At 43.1% G+C, this 19,889-nt stretch overlaps 1 protein-coding gene across 2 annotated transcripts in view; it reads right to left on the reverse strand.

The window, feature by feature from the left end:
* SARDH (sarcosine dehydrogenase) overlaps positions 1-19,889 on the reverse strand; it is a 112,682-nt gene that overhangs the window by 88,960 nt on the left and 3,833 nt on the right. For both annotated transcript variants that reach the window (XM_054997417.1, XM_054997418.1), the window contains exon 2: positions 625-952. In XM_054997417.1, the coding sequence (XP_054853392.1) occupies positions 625-940 (316 nt within the window). In that variant the 5' untranslated portion in view covers positions 941-952. The remainder of the gene's footprint in view (positions 1-624; positions 953-19,889) is intronic.

Raw genomic sequence — 19,889 nt, forward strand, 5'->3', positions numbered from 1 at the left:
CTTAACTTTCAGCATGCTGATGCAAATTATCAGCAACCATCCGGTCCAATTCCCCTCTCCACCGTGAAAGAAAGGCATCTTTTCTAAGCTTACTTTGGCTCTTAAAAATGGGCAATATCCCCAAATGGCTGCCAGTTCAAATTTTAGCATTTACATTTTGAAAGCGAAATTTAAATTTCCGATTTTGAATGTACATCCTAGTGCCACTGGGTCCAAAGCCTTTTTGGAAGGGGACCTGCCATTTTGTGGTGCATCCTACCCTATTCCGTACTTACCATACTCTTACTTGTCTCACACGATCAGGCCTCCTAGGACAACCAGGGAAATTTACTGGGGCCCTCTAGGACACAACCTCAGAAGCCCACAACTAACAGAAACTCCACATAATGGGACTTGGAGTGCTTGCAGGAGGGGTATGGTACAGCCCCAGCACCTCCTTCAGGCACCACTTAGCCTCTGCCTCTGCTCCATATTTCCAACCCATACTGCTCTCCACCAACACTTAGTCTTGTTCCTCCCTGGTGGCAGCTGGCCTTCAAGAATGATGAAGCAGGAATGTACCTCATGCAAACTGCCCAGTTCCCAGCACACCTCCCCTCCTCTACTATCATTGCAATCTTTGACCTGCTGTGTGCCAGGTTGTCCCAGAAGTCAGTCGATCCCTCTCAAGTAAGACGACATTGGTCACCCCCATCTTAGCAAGATGATAGATGGTTTGGCATCCAATACTGCCTCCTCCAACCACCACCACATCTACTGAAGCAGGGAGTGGCTGGGTGGGACTTTTTCCTTGGGAGTCACCCTCCTTCAGAGTCTTCTGGTATGGGACATTCTTTTCTGATGTCTGGCTGGGTATAGTGTTGAAAAACTGGATCCTCCGTCCAGATGATGGGGGCTGGAGAGCTGAGGCTATTTGGAACATGCGTCTTAGGCTGGCCATATTGAACTGGTACTGCAAAGGCAAGAGAGAGATCAGTCAAGCTTACCAATCTTTTGAGTCCTATGTATAAAGAATATATTTGGGAGTTGCAAGCCTGGATTGGGGAAGATGAGTCCAACCTCCTGCCCAACGCAGGAACAGCCTAAAGCATCCCCAGCAAGTATTCATCCAGCCACATCTTGAAGACTGCCAGTGCAGGGGAACCCACTACATGCCTAGGCAGCCGATTCCCGTGCTGAATTATTTTGAATGTGAAGTTTTTCCTAACTGCCAGCCAGTACTTCCCTCCTGTAGTTTAAACCCATTGTTTTGAATGTATATATAAGAATTATATAAGGAATATATATAAAGAAGTAGGAGGATTTGAAAAGAGGAATGGTCATTTGTCCTCCCTGGTCTTATATAAATCTTCCACTTTCTTTGTATTAGCTGGAATGGAAGCGAAAAAATCCCTGCTTGATGATTTACTGAGTTGTAATTTTTTGATGACATCAATGACTTCTTAGAATCATAGAATCATAGAGTTGGAAGGGGCCATACAGACCATCTAGTCCAACCAACTTCCCAGTGCAGGATCAGCCTAAAGCATCTCTGACAAGTATTCATCCAGCCTCTTCTTGAAAACTGCCAGTGAAGGGGAGCTCACCACCTCCCTAGGCAGCTGATTCCACTTTTAAACTACTCTGACCGTGAAAAAGTTTTTCCTAATATCCAGTCGGTACCTTTGTGCATGTAGTTTTAGCCCATTGCTTCACGTCCTACCCTCTGCTGCCAACTAGAACAGCTCTTTGCCCTCCTCCAAATGACAGCCTTTCAAATATTTAAAGAGAGCAATCATGTCCCCCCTCAACCTCCTCTTCTCCAAACTAAACATTCCCAAGGCCCTCAGCCCTTCCTCGTAGGGCTCAGTCTCCAGACCCCTGATCATTCTTGTCGCTCTCCTCTGCACCCTCTCGATTTTGGCTACATCCTTTTTGAAGTGAGGCCTCCAGAACTGCACACAATACTCCAGGTGTGGCCTGACCAAGGCAGTATAGAGAGGGGCTATGACCTCCTGCAATTTCAATGCTATGGCCCCTTTGATACAACCCAGGATTGAATTAGCCTTTTTTGCCACCGCATCACATTGACTGCTCATATTCAGTTTACAGTCCACTCTTACCCCAAGATCCCTTTCACATATACTACTGCCAAGAAGTGTATCCCCCATCCAGTATTTGTGCTTCTCATTTTTGTGGCCCAGATCTAATACTGTGCACTTGTCTTGGTTGAATTGCATCCTATTCACAGCTGCCCACTTCTCCAGAGTATTCAGGTCTTGTTGAGTTTTAATTCTATCTTCTTGGGTGTTTGCTACCCCTCCCAATTTGGTATCATCAGCAGATTTAATGAGCAGCCCTTCCACTCCTTCATCCAGATCATTGATAAAAATATTGAAAAGTACCGAGCCCAAAACCGAGCCCTGCGGCACCCCACTGGACACCTCCCTCCAATCTGATGAAACGCCGCTGACCACCACTCTTTGAGTGCGATCCTCCAACCAGTTCCCTATCCACCGAACTGTCCTATAGTCTACTCCACAGTCTTCCAGTTTGCCCATCAGAATGTCATGGGGGACCATGACAGCTTTACTGAAATCCAGATAAATCACGTCAACAGAGTTCCCCCGATCCAGTAAGCTAGTCACTCGATCAAAGAAGGAAACCAGGTTGATCTGGCAAGATCTGTTAGGAACAAAACAGATCTTGTTTGGCTATGGGTTGTTCCATGTAGTTTTTATGTACTAGAGCGATTTTTTAAATAGTTTTGATAGAACTGAGATATGAGTGTGTCTAAGAATTTGGTGGTTCTTCTGATGTGTACGATTTTTGAAAGTATGTTGAAAAGTAGAGGGGTCGGACAGAAAAACATACTGGGCCAGTTTGGCGTTTGCAAACCAACGGGTTGTGGGACATGCCTTTTTTCATTGATGTGATGAACTTTGGCCGGTCCGTCAGTCCATGAAACCAGGCATCCAGGTGCTGAGCAATCAATTCCCTAGGCAATGTAGGAGCCGCCTGCATACCTTCTGCTGCCCTTGAAACACACCTATCTTGCCCTGAAAACCTTGATAGGCAGCTCCAGCTGCCAACTAGAGAGCTCCCATTATTCTCTATGTTAGCATTTAGTATATAAGACACAGTGTGGAACTGCGGTTTCACTTTCCAGCTTGTTACCGGCTCAGAGAACTGCTTGTTGTGGGAGTTTTTTTCGGATTGCGCCAGAGCAAGACTTGGAGCTTGTGCTGCAGCAAGGCTCTGGGTGGGAGCAAGCTTATTGGGTTTCCTCAGCTGAGGGCTCATTCTTGTTTCTCCTTTTTTCTTTCAATTCTTATTAGCTTGTGGGGTGCTAGGCTAGGCCAACTGCTGCAAGCCAAGATGTTTATTGCCTTCCCTGGATTCCTCAAATCCTCTGAATTTTAAATTATGTGAATCTTGCTTATTATCCAGTTCCATAATTTTAATTTGAAGGCACTAGTTGGAGGATTGCAGATTGTGGATATCTTGTTGCAACTGTATCAGCAGTTTTCGCCATTTCTTTAATAGATTCTTTGATCTTCGCAAAATGTGATGTGATGGGGCTAAGGAGTTGTTGAAGTTTGTCTGCTACACATTTTTATAAGTCATTCTTAAGCTCAATTAAGTCTTTCTTATTGATAGGCTCCAGTATTTCCTCAACTTTTGACTCTCTAGCCACCATTTTCATTGTTTTAGTAGCCCTGGAGCCCATTGCTTCTCTGGGCTCTCAGGGGAGGGGAGAAATAATCCTTGACTGACATGGATCCAGCAGTTAGAGGCTTGATTTTCCCTCCACCTGCTTTGTTTTGGTGGGAAACTGCTGTGGAGCATGATCTGAAAGGGAAGGCCACCTCCTCGAGCCCAAAAGCTGTCGAATTGTGTTCCAAGCGGCCGGCCTGTGTGAGCGCAGCCCCAATGTGGGACTGCACTGAAGACTGTAGATAAATTACACTTTCTGGAAACCTTAGAGAAGAATCTATATACCCAAGGCCTAGATGGGTCAAAGGTTATGGGGATTTCAAGCAGAAGTAGGTGGGCAGTATTTCAAAATAAGCCCTTTTGAGTGTTTTGGGAACTGTGCAAAGGACTCAAAATGAGGCACAACCGGGGTTAATTCTGTGGGTGCTAAACTGAACATGTACCTCTTCAATTCTTGGGTAAAACTTATTTTCATGCTGGAAAGCAAGTTTCTAAATTATGCTTTAAGAATGGACGTCCCCCTATTTACTGCCTCAGCCACTTGGGAATCAGCGATTGCTTCTAACACTGCAGTGCCACAGATTTCCCCAGACCTGCTTTCTCACTCTTGATGGAAGTGAATTTAATGGAATAGAACATTTTATGTGCCTTTTCTATTTCTTAGTGTATTTCTGTATTTTAAGGTGCCTTTTTTTACTGTGCAAAGTAGGAAGTGAACACTGGGGGGAAATACCCAGGCAGAAGACACGTGAATGTGTGCTAGTTGCTGTGAATGCTGAGGCCAATCATTGGGAAGTGCCTGCTGTTTGTAGTTGGGTAAAAGGATAACCCAGGTTACTGTACATGCATACCGAGCAAGCTTGCTGCTAATAACATGCACCTGTAATCATTATGCACTATGCCACACTTATAGGCTGAGAAAGGAAATCTCTTTCTGAACGAGTCATGCCAAATGTAGCCATAGAACAGAACAGAATAGATAAGAGAAGCCAGCTCCAAATGAGAGAATTCGAAAAGTTACTCTCAGAAAGCAAAATAATCACACATTTTATCAATCAATCTATCAGAAAGGCAGAAAATACTAATTAAGCAACATCATAAATATCAATGGGCAAATTCATACTTAAGCTATCTAGGAGTTAAAATTACATCAGACCCTAAACTATTAATACAATATAACCATATACTCAATATGCAAGAAATCAAAATAGACTTACACAAATGGGAAAAGCAAAAACTCTCATGGTATGAGAGATACAATTTAATCAAATCATTCATATTGCCCAAACTATTATTCCTGTTTAGATCACTTCCTATCATTATACCCCCCAAACTAATAAAACGTTGGCAGTCAATACTGAATCAATTCCTCTGGCAACACAACCACCCAAGAATTGCTTTTAAAATATTAAAGAGGAAAAAATCGCAAGGAAGGTTTAACTACCCAGATTTGGAGCTGTATAATGCCGCAACTAGAATAATCAATGTAATGCATATAATTAAAGACAAAGAACAGACAGATTGGATTAAAACATTATTTATTCAGCACAGTAGGGTTACTTTATAAGATTTAATCTGGAAGGACTCTAAACTAAAATTTAAAGAAACGGAACATAATCCATATTTAACAGCAATACTTAAAACATAGGATAAATATAAAAGCAGACTAATACTAAATATTTCACATTTTTCAACTATCACTTCGCATGAAGATTCATTATTAAATTACTGGATAACTAAATTAGGAAACAATGAAAACGAAACAATAATATTCATCTGATGGATATTGCCTCCAAAACAGGATTATTGGAGAAACACAAATTAGAAGAAAATATTGGACAAAATATTCCCTGGTTCCAGTACTTTCAACTGAATTATTTTGCAAAAGATATTAAGTTAAAAGAAATATTAAGTAAATCTAAAACGGATTTCGAACAATTAATTAACTCTCAAGAATTCACTCATAAAGGACTAGTTTCCAAAATATATAATTTGTTAATACACGTTAAGGACATATCAGGCACGACTTTACATAAAAAATGGCAGCAAGAATGTGATATATCCATTACAGATGTAGAATGGAATCAGATTTGGAATTCAAGATTATTTAACTCACAAGTCATTAACACTACCCTCCAATCATATAAAATTGTTAATTTCTGGTATCTCACACCACTGAAGCTATCCAAAATATATTATAAAACATCACCCTTATGTTGGAAGCAATGTGGAAAAATAGGCGACTATACTCACTGTTGGTGGAAGTGCCATATGTAACAGAATTTTGGAATAGAATATTATCCCAAATTGCATTTATAACAACTTATAGAATACCTCTGAAACCAGAAATTTTGGGGGGGTATTTGGAACGATCAAAAGATTCCTTCTATCAGGAAAGACCTAATAACGACACTACTTCATGCAGCCAAAACCTCATTGGCATTACACTGGAAATCAAAATCAATTCCTTCTAGTAATACATGGTTCAATAAAATCTGGGATTTTTTATTGATGGAGAAAATAACTGAAAAGTTATATTTACAAGCCAATCCGGCTGGTACTTCAAATTTCTATGCTAAACGGGAATCTTTTTTAGAATTTTTATCTAAAAACAACCTTATGTTAACGAAACTAAGGTATCAAGATGTTGAAATGGAAATGTGGGGACTATGGTAATTTAATTACTTTAATTAGTTTAGTAAGACTCTTTATTGGAGATATTTCTATTATTTTTTTTAAAAAAAATTAGGTGAGAATATTAATACATACAACTTTCAAATATCATCTCAATATCATTTTTCCCCACCCTTTCCCTCCCCCCCTTTTCAGGACTTCCAACAGCTTTCCAACCCTATAACTTAATCTATTCCTAATCTATCCCCTTTTTCAGTAACTCATTATATCATATTTACATTCTACTTTGTTAAACTAAGCCCTATCTGTTAGCTTCGAATCTATTATTATTAACTTAAAATCTATTATCTATTACTATCTGTTAACTTCAAATATATTAAAATTTAAGCTAACAATTAAATATCTACTTTATTAATTTTACCAATATCTATTAACTCCAAGTCCACTTAAATTTAGGCTCACAATTAGCTAGTACTTCACTTCATATGGTAAAGATTCTGTCTCTTCCAGAAAAAAAAAATTCTAATAATTTTCAAATTGCCATAATTCTCCTTTCATGTCCCACTTCTTTTCTAAATATGTTTTCAATCTTCCCCAATCAGTAAAAAATTCTGCAAAATTCTGATCTCTCATCTTTCTTGTCATTTTATCCATTTCCACCATGTACAGCAATTTATACATCCAGTCTTCAATAGTTGGTATTCCTTGCACCTTCCATTTCTGCGTGTATAAAAGTCTTGCTGCCGTCGTCATGTAAAATAGTAATGTTCTGTATTGCATAGGGACATCTTCCATACTTAAATTCAGCAGCAATAGTTCTGGGTTCTTCTTTATTTGGGTCTGCAAAATCTCATTTATTACTTCTAAAATATCTCCCCAGTACTGTCTAGCTACTTCACACGTCCACCACATATGATACAATGATCCTTCATGCTTTTTACATTTCCAGCATTTATCTGACATGTTTGCATTTCCAAGCGCAATTTTCTTAGGCGTTAAATACCATCTATAAATCATCTTATAGACATTCTCTTTAATACTGGTACAAGTTGAAATCTTCAATGTAGTTTTCCATAAATATTCCCATGACTCCATTGTTATTTCTTTGTGACAATTAATTGCCCACTTCACCATCTGTACTTTGGCCGTCTCATCCTCTGTATACCACTTCAAAAGTATTTTATAAATTTTTGATATCTTCTTTTTACTTTCTTGTAGTATAGTCTCTTCCAACTCTGAGTTTTTCCATTTGATTCCTCCTTTTGAACAATCCGAGTTGTAAAGATCTCTAATCTGTCTATATTGGAACCATCCATAACAGGAAGATAACTCTTCCTCCGTTTTGATTCTTATCATTTTTTGTTCCATAATCAATATCTCTTTATATGGTAGACATTGTTCTTCATTATAGACAGCTCTCGGATCGATCACTTCAAATGGTACCACCCAAGAGGGGATACCTTCACCGAGATATTTTTTATATTTTTTCCAGATCGTGAAGAGGCTCCTTCACGATATAATGGTTCAAAAACATAGAATAAGCTTTATTTTATCCTGCCATAAGTAGGCATGCCATCCAAACAACTTCTTATAACCTTCCAATGTTAAGAGTTTGCGGTCTTTCAGTGACATCCACTCTTTTAGCCAAACTAAACATATTGCTTCATATTTGGCAACTGCAGTCCATCTCTTTCTTTAGCATCACACAGGACTTTCATTTTTACTCGAGGTTTCTTGCCTGCCCACACAAAGTCAAAGATCTTCCTCTGCCATTTTTCAAATTGTTTAGTGTCTCTAATAATTGGAATTGTTTGTAATAGGAACAAAATCCGTGGTAACACATTCATCTTAACTGCCGCTATTCTTCCCAGCCATGACAGATTTAATTTATTCCATGTAATCAAGTCTCTATCAATCTGTTGCTATAGCTTTTCATAGTTACTCTTGAATAAATCAATATTTTTCGCAGTTAGCTCAATTCCAAGGTATTTAACTTTGTGTTACTTCGCAATCAATAGATTCCATTAATTCTTGTTGCTTTTGTTTATTTATTTTATTTATTTTTTCAATTTATATACCGCCCATCCCCAGGGGCTCTGGGCAGTGAACAGTTAAAATCGATAAAAAGAAGAACTAAAATCAACATACAAATAATAAAACAAATTAACAAAGTGCAGTGGTGGGGAGAACCCTCCCCCACCCCAAAGGTGGGAGGCCAACATGGCACCGCCCCATTCAATCACCGAATGCCTGGCAGAACAGCTCTGTCTTACAGGCCTGGCGGAACGATAATATGTCCCGCTGGGCCCGGGTTTCCATTGACAGAGCGTTCCACCAGGCTGGGGCCAGGACTGAAAAGGCCCTGGCCCTGGTTGAAGCGAGGCGGGCTTCCTTAGGGCCGGGGACCACAAGTAAATATTTATTCGCTGATCGAAGCGATCTCCGGGGAACGTACAGGGAGAGGCGGTCCCGAAGATATGCCGATCCCAACCCGCTCAGGGCTTTAAAGGTAGGAACCAACACTTTGAACCTGATTCGGAATTCAACCGGAAGCCAGTGCAGCTGGCGCAGGACAGATGTGATGTGTGACTGGTAAGGTATACCAGTCAGGACCCGTGCCGCTGCATTCTGGACCAGTTGTAGTTTCCGGATCAGGCCCAGGGGTAGCCCAGTGTAGAGTGAGTTACAGTAATCTAGCCTGGAGGTGACCGTTGCATGGACCACTGTAGCCAGGTCCTGGGGCGTCAGGTAGGGGGCAAGTTGCCTGATCTGACGAAGATGGAAAAATGCAGACTTGGCAACCGCCGTGACCTGGGCCTCCATTGATAGGGAGGCATCCAGGAGCACACCCAGACTCTTTACCACTGGCAAAGTTGCCAGTGGTGTCCCATCCAGGGCAGGGAGCTGGATCCCAACATCTGGCAGCCCCCGTCCCAGCTGCAGGACCTCCGTCTTCACTGGGTTCAATTTCAGCCTGCTCTGTTTCAACCATGCCGTCACAGCCTCCAGAGCTCTGGCCAGATTGTCTGGGGCCGTGTCTGGCCAGCCGTCCATCAACAGAAAAAGCTGGGTGTCATCCGCGTATTGATGACAACCCAGCCCAAACCTCTGCACCAACTGGGTGAGGGGGCGCATATAGATGTTAAATAACATCGGGGAGAGTATCGCCCCTTGGGGAACCCCGCACACCAAAGGGTGACGGGGCGATAGATCTCCCCCGAGCGCCACCCTCTGTCCCCGACCCTGGAGAAAGGAGACCAGCCACTGTAAGGCTGTCCCCCTAATCCCCACATCGGCAAGGCGGCTGGCCAACAAATCATAGTCAACCGTGTCAAACGCTGCTGTGAGATCAAGTAACACAAGCAGCGCTGACCCGCCTCGATCCAGATGCCTGCGAAGGTCGTCTGTGAGGGCAACCAAGGCTGTCTCCATCCCATGGCCAGGACGGAAGCCAGACTGGAATGGGTCCAGGACTAGAGCATCATTCAGAAATTCCTGCAGTTGTACCGCCACCGCCCGCTCAATCACCTTGCCCAGGAACGGGAGGTTCGACACTGGGCGGTAACTGGACGGGTTGGTGGGGTCCAAAGATTTTTTTTCAGGAGGGGCCGCACTACCGCCTCCTTTAACACTCCTGGAAAAACCCCAGAGCTCAGGGAGATGTTAACAATGGCCTCCAAATGGTCCCGTAGCCCCTCCGAGCTGGCCTTCACCAGCCAGGATGGGCAGGGGTCCAGAGGACAGGTGGTTGGCCTCATCCCCTGCAGGATCCTGTCAACATCGTCCTGAGAGAGCAGCCTGAAATGGTCTAATACGGACCAAGAAGACGGCCAAGGGGTCTCCAGTTCCCTTACTGTATCAACAGTGGGTGGCAGGCCATGGCGAAGGTACAAGATTTTACCCGCAAAATAGCTCGCAAAAGCCTCGCAGCCAATAGTTGAATTAAGAATTTGGTGGTCTCCCTGAGAGAGGGAGACCAAGGACCAAACTGTTCGAAATAATTGAGCTGGGCGTGAGCTAGCGGACGCAATGGAAGCAGCAAAGAAATCCCTCTTTGCTGCTTTCACTGCCACCTCATAGGCTTTCATAAACGTCCTATAAGATGTTCTTGCCTCTTCGTCGCGCCCCCCGCCTCCACACTCGCTCTAGTCATCTCAGAGACCGCTTCATCTGGTGAAGCTCCTCGGTAAACCAAGGAGCTACCCATTTGCGAGTTCGGAGAGGACAGCAGGGGGCAATAGCGTCGATGGCTTTGGAAAGACGGCCATGCCAATCATCCACCAGCTCATCTAACGTACTGCCAGGGGGCATCGGATCCCGCAGAGCTGCCTGGAAACCAATTGGATCCATAAGCCTCCGTGGGCGAGCGTAAATCCGCTCACCGCTCACCCGGGAAAGGAGCGGCATGCTCAGACGAGCCTTCAGAACAAAGTGATCTGACCATGGCACTGCATCATAGGCATCCAGGACCACCATCATCCCTGCCCCAAAAATCAAATCCAGCGTGTGACCTGCTTGATGCGTGGCAGCTGAAACAAACTGGGAGAGTCCTAGGGCCGCCATGGAGGACACCAGGTCAATGGCCTGCATGGAGGCATCGTCGTCAGCATGGACGTTGAAATCCCCGAGAACCAAAAGTTTCAGGAATTCCAAGGCCCAGCTGGCCACCGCCTCCAAGAGACCAGACAGGGAAGATGCAGGTGCAGTAGGCGGTCGGTACACCACGCATATTGCCAACCTCTCCTTGGCGTCCAACGCTAGGCCCACACAATCAATGCCAGTAATTTTTGGGGTAGGGAGTGGTCTGAAGGAGAAAGACTCCCGAATGAGCAAAGCCACACCTCCCCCCCGACCACTTGTCCGGGACTGGTGGAGGACCGTATAACCTGGGGGGGGGGCTAGTTCTTTCAAAGAGACCATCTCGCCCTCCCTCACCCATGTCTCGGTCACGCAAGCCAGGTCCACATTCAATGCTGCAAGATAATCTTGCAGCGTTTTGGTCTTATTATTTATGGACCTGGCATTGCACAGCGCCAGTGTCAGAGAGTGGTTTAATATCCTAGCCCCACAACAGGTATATCTTGGGATGGGACGCAGATTGGAAGGGCACCGAGCCCTACCATGTCTCAATGCCCTTCCCTTCCATAATCTGCTCCCACCACCATACCTCCTGTGTCCCCGGATCACTGGGATCCCCGACCCCAAGCCGGCCTCCTCACCAATGATCATAGTGCTAACCCACCACCCTCACAAAATCAACAGCCCACCAACTATCACAGACTAAGCTATCAAACATACACAAAACCCCAATACCCTACCAAATTAACAACATAGACTACAATAACTAACACACATAGTATAAAAACGATAAACAGTAACAAGGCGAGCAGTCCCCTAGCAGCAGTCTTATAGGCTGGAGCAACAAGGGGTGGGGCCGGGCAGATGGAAAGCCCAGCCCTTGATGGAAGCAGCTCCTTTGACAGCGGCAGCAGCAGCAGTGCAGGCTACAATAACCTTTGTAGGCTGGAGCAGCAAGGGGCGGGGCCAGGAAGATGGAAAGCCCAGCCCTTGATGGAAGCAGCTCCCTTGGCAGCGGCGGCAGCAGCAGTGCAGGCTACAACAACCTTTGTAGGCTAGAGCAACAAGGGGTGGGGCCAGGCAGATGGAAAGCCCAGCCCTTGATGGAAGCAGCTCCCTTGGCAGCAGCGGCAGCAGCAGTGCAGGCTACAACAACCTTTGTAGGCTAGAGCAACAAGGGGTGGGGCCGGGCAGATGGAAAGCCCAGCCCTTGATGGAAGCAGCTCCCTTGGCAGCAGCAGCTGCCAAGTTTAGTCATATTCTTGCATAATATCTTTGATTTCTTCTTATTAACATAAAATCCAGCCAGATCTCCAAACTCTTTTATCTTATCAAGCAACTTCGGCACGTTTTGTATTGGATCTTCCACTATAACCATCACATCATCCTCAAAAGCTCTAACCTTGTAGGTAAATTCTTTAATCTTTATGCCTCTTATAGTATCATCTTCTCGTATTTGAATCAATAGCAGTTCCAAAATCAAAATGAACAACAGTGGAGATAATGGGCACCCCTGTCTTGTACCTTTTCTTATTTCCAATTTTTTTGTTAAATCGTCATTTACTACAATTGCCGCACATTGGTCTCTGTATATTGCTTTTACTGCTTGAGTAGTCTTTTCCCATTTGCAGCCTTTCCATTGTGGCAAACATAAAATTCCAATTCAGATTATCAAAAGCTTTTTCTGCATCCACAAAGAAGAAACCAACTTCTTTTTCACAATGTTTCTCGTAGTATTCTATAGCATTTACTACAGTTCTCAAATTGTCTCTAGTTTGCCTGTTTGGAAGGAACCCTGCCTGCTCTTCTGCAATGAACTCGACTAACTTTAATCTCTCCGCCAAAATTTTTGCAAACATTTTGTAATCATTATTTAACAATGAAATAGGCCGATAGTTCTTAACATTACCTAAATCTTGATTTTCTTTTGGTATCAATGATATGTTGGCCTCATTCCAAGACTCTGGTATCTTTTAAAATTTCATTCATTACCACTTTCAAAAAAGGTGCCAGTTCATTTTCCAATAACTTGTAGAACCTAGCCGTAATTCCGTCTGGGCCTGGTGCCTTCCCTAATTTAGTCGTCCGAATAGCCTCTTTTATTTCCATCTCCGTTATTTCTGCATTCAACTTTTCCTTCCATTTTCCTGATAATATCAAATTGATCTTGTTCAAATATTGATCAATAGTGTCCAAATTCACTTCTTTTCTTTGATACAGTTTTGCATAATACTTAAAAAAGGCTCTGCTAATAGCCAATTGATCTGTTAACATCTTGCCATCTTCTTGAATCTTGGTTATTACTCCCCCCCTTTTCTTTTTCAGCTGCCACGCTAAATATTTCCCAGGTTTATTCGCACCTTCAAATGACTTTTGATTCAATTTTTTCAGTTCCTACTCTAATTCTTTATTATTCATTACTCTCAACTGTTCTTGCAAAATTTTTATTTCTTGATACAGCTTCTTCTTCCCTGGTCTTTTCTTTAATTGTAACTCCTTGGCCTTTATCTTTTCCATAATTTCTTGCCTTTTCTCTTCTTTTCTCCTCTTGTCTCTTGCATTTAAATCCATTAAAGTTCCTCTAATCACTGCTTTGTAGGTGTCCCAAACTTTGTCAGTTGAAACATCTTTATTTAAATTATATTGTATAAAGAATTTGGTCTCTCTTTGTAGTAGCACTATATTATCTTCTAGTTGCAGCAAATCTTCATTTATCCTCCATCCTCGTCTTTTGGTGCCTTTCCCAAATTTCCACATTACTGGGTTATGATCTGAGCCTACTTTAGAGTCATTACTTCCACATCTTTAGTCCATACCGCCAGATCTTTGGAGGCCCAGATCGTATCAATTCTTGATAATGTCGAGTGTCTCGCCAAATAGAACGTGTATTGTTTTGTTTTAGGATTACTTCTTCTCCATGCATCTTCCAAATTTTCCTGATCTTTAATTTCAAAAAAGGATTTTGGCAAAAGCCCTCTTTTTTTGTGAGCACCTTTCGTTTTTTTATCATCGTCCAAATTTGTTACTCCATTAAAGTCACCTGCCAAAATTATTTGAGCATATGTTAGTCCATCCAGTTGGTTCTGTAAATCTTTAAAAAAGTTCTCTTTAGCACCATTAGGTGCATACATCCCAATCAAAAGTATTTTCTTTGTATTCCAAATTATTTCCACTGCTATATATCTAGCTTCCGCATCATTTAAAATCATTTTCGGTTGCAGCTCATCTTTAATATATAAAACAACAACTCTTTTTTTCTGGTTTGACGCGGCTGCAAATTCTTTCCCCAGTTTAGCAAATTTTAAATATTTCACATCCTGTTTCCTAATATGTGTCTCCTGCAAACAAATTATATTACAATGTTGTTTGGATAGCCAGTGGAAAGTGGTTTTACATTTAGAAGGTGAGTTTAGTCCATTTACATTCCAAGATATGATTTTACACTCCATAGTCAAATTTTACATCTTTTAGGTAAGTCTTTTTCATAATCCTTTATGAACATTTCCATCTCATGTCCAGATTTGAGTGTTCTTTTGATCTCACGAAATTCAAAGCTCAGTCCTTCTGGTATTTCCCATCTACATCTAATGTTCAATTCTTTCAGCATTTGTACTAGTTCTCTGTATTTCTTCCTCTCCAACAAAACCCCCCTAGGCAGTTCCTTCATTATTCTCACTCTTTTTCCATCAATTTCCAGAGGGTTTTGAAATTGCTTACTCACAGTCTCTTCTCTTGGTCTTTTTGTTGTAAATTGGACTATTATATCTCTTGGTAAATTTTTTTGTGCTGCATATTTTGAGTTGATTCTGTATGTCACATCTAGCAAGGCTGCCACCAATTCTTCCAATTCATCCAATTCTTTGTTCAAAAATTCTGCTAGTATTTTTGAAATCTGCTCTTGGGTTGATTTCCCTTCCACTTCCGGGACTCCGCGAAATCTGAGTTGTTTTTCCATATGTTTACATTCCACCACGGCCATTCTTCCTTTCAAACCCTTGGTTTCTATCTTGTGTGATACAGCCAACTTGTCAGTTTCATCTTCCACTGTTTTAACTTTCTGCTGTATCAATTGTAGTTCTTTCTTGACCTCATCAATATTTTTAACCAGCTCCACCATCTCTGATTTAAAAGTCTCTTTAAGCTCCTTAATGTCCTTCACAATCTCTTGCATCATATCTTTGATCTCCTTATTCCCCCTGCGACTTTTTTATCGAGACTATCCAACGCCATTTACCATTCTTTCTTTGACATCATGGGGCTTGCTTTGCCTCGCTCCCACGAGTCTGCTCTTTTCCTTAGCTCCGTGGTGTGGCTGATTTATTTTTCTTAGTATAAACGTCAAATTTTAACAAAGACTTTTAAAAATTAGCGATCCTAGTGTCCAAAATGTCGGACATCTTTTCTCTATGGTTTTTTCTTGAAGTTTATGCCCTTTCCCTTATCCAAAATGTCCTACTTGCGCCCAATTTGAGGTCAAGCCCTTTCCCTTCTCCAAAATGGCATTCTTCCTTTTCCGGTTCTTCAAACGCCGCTTCCAGCCAGTCTCTCTGTTGCACTGACGCACTTCCGGTTCCTCTTCTCGGCTCCTCATTTCTCGCGATTTTTCAGCTTTCCCACACTTCGCTATCTCTTTCAAGCCGCAGGTATGTAAACAATAATCTATTTTCCACGTTAGCTCTTCTCTAAAAAGTTCTTTTTTCTCAATTACTTTGCCGGAACATTCACAGTAAATTTTTAAGTCTTTTGCAATTTTTATCTTCTACTTTAATTCAGTTCTTTTACTGATTTTCTTCTCAAAAAGAGAGATAGCAATCTTTACCTTATTAGTCCTTCTTTGCGGGTTGTAATCGCTGTTTCAGTAATTAAAATAGTCCAGTTTTCCCAATTTGGTGCTGAAGCTTGGGTACGGAGGTCTTAAGCCAAAAACTTGACTCCAGAGCTGCTGCAGAGATCTTTGCCACCCATCTATGAGCGGGACCTCAAGGCTGGGTGGGTTATTGTTGCGTAGATCCCCCCCCCACAGCCGAGATCAACTCACTCTCGGGCTCTTAAGCGTACTTGCCTGTTCTCTGCCTGAGAACAGGGGGCTGCGGGCGATCTGCACCCCACTAGCCCTCACAAACAGCAGCATGGACAGCTCAGCTCCCCGAGCTGCATCAGCCATCCATGATCTCCAAGCCGGAAGTCTGGAGATATTTCTATTATTAACTGTCTCTTTTGAGCTATGATTCTGTAGAGACAAAAGTTTAATTATTTATATATATCAGGTTATTTCGGTTGTGACAATTGGTTGTTATTCTGTGATGTTATATAAGTATTGTTGCTATATAAAATTCAATTTTAAAAAAGAAAGCAAAATGACATTTATTGAACTTTGGTCTGGATAATGGACAGACAGGAAAGGAGAGGTGGCGACAGAAGGAATGCAGAGAAGAGGAGTGGATTGTAAACCACTCAGCAGGAGAGAAACAAGCTTGCTCCAAAGTCATTAGACTAGCAAAACTTGCCAAGGCTACGAGAAGCCCCCAAGCATTAGATGTGGGGTACCTAAGTAGCTTCAAACACAGTCTGAAGGAGGGAAATCGCTCCCTTCCCATTAGTGCATGAGAGAAACAATTTCTGCATTCAAAGTACAAGGTTGCTGAAGCGACATTTAGACGCCCTTGGCAAGTGTTACACTCGCCAAAAGGACAGGAAATAATATGACCTTTATGAAGGGGAAAGTGTGAGAAAGGGAAAAGATGTTCCTCAAAGAGATAAAACAATGCACTAAGGTGATAAGCAATGCTAATTGGGAAATATTGTAATAGTGCTGCTGACCAGAATTATTCTTCCAATAAGGGACCACTAGATCATTGGAGGTGATCACCCATGTAAACCAATGGGGGGGGCCACAATTATGTTTGAGCCAATGGGACCCCCAATATTGAAATGAACCAAATGTCTTGCGCAGCTATTGTAGCTTTGACGAGCTCTGGGCACAAGGGAACCTTCTACCCTCCGTGTAACTGATGCTCCTCCATGTTTAATAAACACAGTAGATTTGCTTCATTCACAGGACTCTGTATCTGTCTCTTCTCGGAATTAGCTAAGGGACATTTGAACCACTGATTGTGTGCAACACTCTGAAGAAAGACGGCTAAGTTTGTCCACCTCAAATCCCAAAGTTTCCTTCAACAGCAGCAGCTTTGAACCAACATGCATGAAAAGCCCTTAAGCCAAACTATGTTTCAACTTGTATTCCTGTTAAGAATAAATGCCATAACTGGAGGCAACATAACTTAGGAAGAAAGCTCTGGAAAATCCGGGTCCTGTAGCTGAAGGCCACAAAGTTTGTGTGTGTACAAATGCTGTGTTTTGGTCACATCCAAGTTAAATTATTTGGCAATAACTGTTCAGAAAGCAGCAGAAAGATAGCTGAATGGTCAGGGCAGAAGGAAGGACATCTTAAAGAGTGTCACTGGCTACCAATTTAAAGTGGTGGTTCTTACCCTTAAAACCCTAAATCATCCGGGGTTGGTGGGGTACCTTAAAAACTACCTACCAGACAAACTGGCCCAATTGCTAAGGTGTTTTTCAGAAGACTGGCTGTGTGCAGCCTCACCTTCAGAGGAGACATGAGCGGGTCCCACGGACAGGCCTTTCTCTGCCGTGATGCCTCATCTATGGTGTTCTCACCCCAATGCCAAGAAATGTGAAACAGCCACCAAAAACAACCTGCTATAACACAGACCCAAAGGAAGAGAAAACCACCAGTTGTCACCTACAACTCCCAGTTCAAAACCAGTGCAAAGCATCATTAGCAACCTGTGGCCCATCTTGGATATCGACCTTTCCCTTTCGGGGCTTGGGTGGCAGAAGTTTCCTTTCTTACCAACAGCTCCCTACTCTAAAACAGCTTCTCGTCAACAGTGACGGAAACCTCAGGGAGACACAGACCCAGGAACTCGATCCTACAGCAAAGCAAAAGGCCAACTTTGCCCCTATGTGTGCTCAGGCAATACTGTCACGGGACCCAGAAGCATCCGCTGTGCCCTCTCGGACTCGCCCTCCGCTGCAATATATGCCACCATGTGCCGGGCAAGACAAACCGGTCACTCACTATGCGGGAAAATTAAATGGGGGACAAATCTGACATTTAAAATGACAATATTCTAACAAATAAAAGGATTATTTTTTTTTTTAAAATGACAATATTCAGGACCTGGCAATAGAATGTTTCAATGTATCACAACACTGCTTCTGACCTTAAAGCCACCATTCTTCAGCAAAAGGATCTCAAAGGGAGACTCCAGTATGATAGCAATGAACTGGAATTAAAAGGTTCCCCACTGCCCCTCCCAGGGTTGAACCAAGACCTGGGATGGATTTCTGCCCCATTCTGTATCTGTTTGCAAAGCCTGCGGCTCCCCACCCACAGAGGCATTACTTGTGAATGGCCTTTGTATCTGCCATCATTAGACCTGAATTTTGCAGGATCATGGTCCGCACTACGCCTCCTGCTTTACAGGGCTGCTGGTCCCTGCTGGGGTGCGGCTGCGAACCATGGACATCTTTGAGCAGAGCGCCTGCCCAGACACTACGGCAGTTGCACCGTTCATCAGGAGCTCTTGTGGAACCTTAGATAAATAAGACTCACAAGAATATAAATTAAAAATGTGCTAACAAGCATCCCCCACCCCATACCAGCCTTATGCTGAGTTCCATATCTCAAGTGTCACCATTAATTTTCCCAGAATGCCCACCAAAAAGGCTTCAGCCACATCAACACATCACACAGAAGATGGAAAATGTCATCTCTTCTTTTATAGTAAGGAGTCCAGTAGCACCTTTAAGACTAACCAACTTTATTGTAGCTTAACCTTTCGAGAACCACAGCTCTCTTCCTCAGATGCATGGAGGGCATGAGTCAGAAGAGAGTTGTGGTTCTCAAAAGTTTATGCTACAATAAAGTTGGTTAGTCTTAAAGGTGCTGCTGGACTCTTTACTATTTTGCAACTACAGACTAACACGGTAACTCCTCTGGATCTGTCTCTTCTTTTGAAATTCTCACCTGCTCCTATGTGATACCTTGCCTGCTGGCTACTGTCCTGCCCTCTACACTTCTCCAGCTTTCTCTGAATCCCTCCAAGAAAGCCTCCCAGCCTCCAGCAGTCATCACATTCCTCTGCCCAGCGTTCTCAGATCTCTGCTGCTGGAGCTGCCCACATTTGGTACAGCATGACCCTCTTGACCCTTTGAAGAAGCCCCGTTTGGACAGATGCCAACGGCGTGGTCTTTCCATGGCCACAGCTCAAATTGCAGGGGCACGGGGGAGAACAGAACCGCTTTTTGACTTCTGGTGCAGGGAGGGGCTCATTCTTTTTCTTTCAAAGGGCTTAGCAGCAAGAGGCAATCACCTTATCCTCCCTGGTCCTCTAGAGATTATGATTGCTGACACTTTCCTTCCTCTGGCCTCAGTTTCCTGTCATAAAAATGGGAATAATCACGGTTTACCCTGCAGGTTGTTGGAAAGGCAAGCAAGGCAATGGCTGCACAGTCACTGGTTAAGAATCCAGAGAGCCCGCAGCAGAAGGCAGTTGTACTAATCTCACACTGTGTAATCCGCCTTGAGTCTCAGTGAGAAAGGCGGACTATAAATGACATTAGATAAATAAGTCAATCAATCAATCAATCAATCAATCAATCAATCAATCAATCAATCAAGAAAGGAAGGAAGGAAGGAAGGTGGGTGGGTGGGTGGGTGGGTGGGTGGGTGGGCTCTGGCAGGAAGGGTCAACTATCTCAGTGGCTCGGGTTCAGTTTGGAGGGAGAGAGCAAAAGGGGTGAAATCTGCTGAGAGGGAGAGCCATGGCTTGGTGCTCAGGACCCTCCAGCCAGCACCCTGCAGATTTAGCCTAGCCACACATCCTGAAGGCGCTCCTTTACCGTCCCCCATATAAACAAGCCCTCTCTTGGACACACACCTTAACGTGGTGAGA

The sequence above is a fragment of the Eublepharis macularius genome, chromosome 14, assembly GCF_028583425.1.
Source record: "Eublepharis macularius isolate TG4126 chromosome 14, MPM_Emac_v1.0, whole genome shotgun sequence".
Lineage (NCBI taxonomy): Eukaryota > Metazoa > Chordata > Lepidosauria > Squamata > Eublepharidae > Eublepharis > Eublepharis macularius.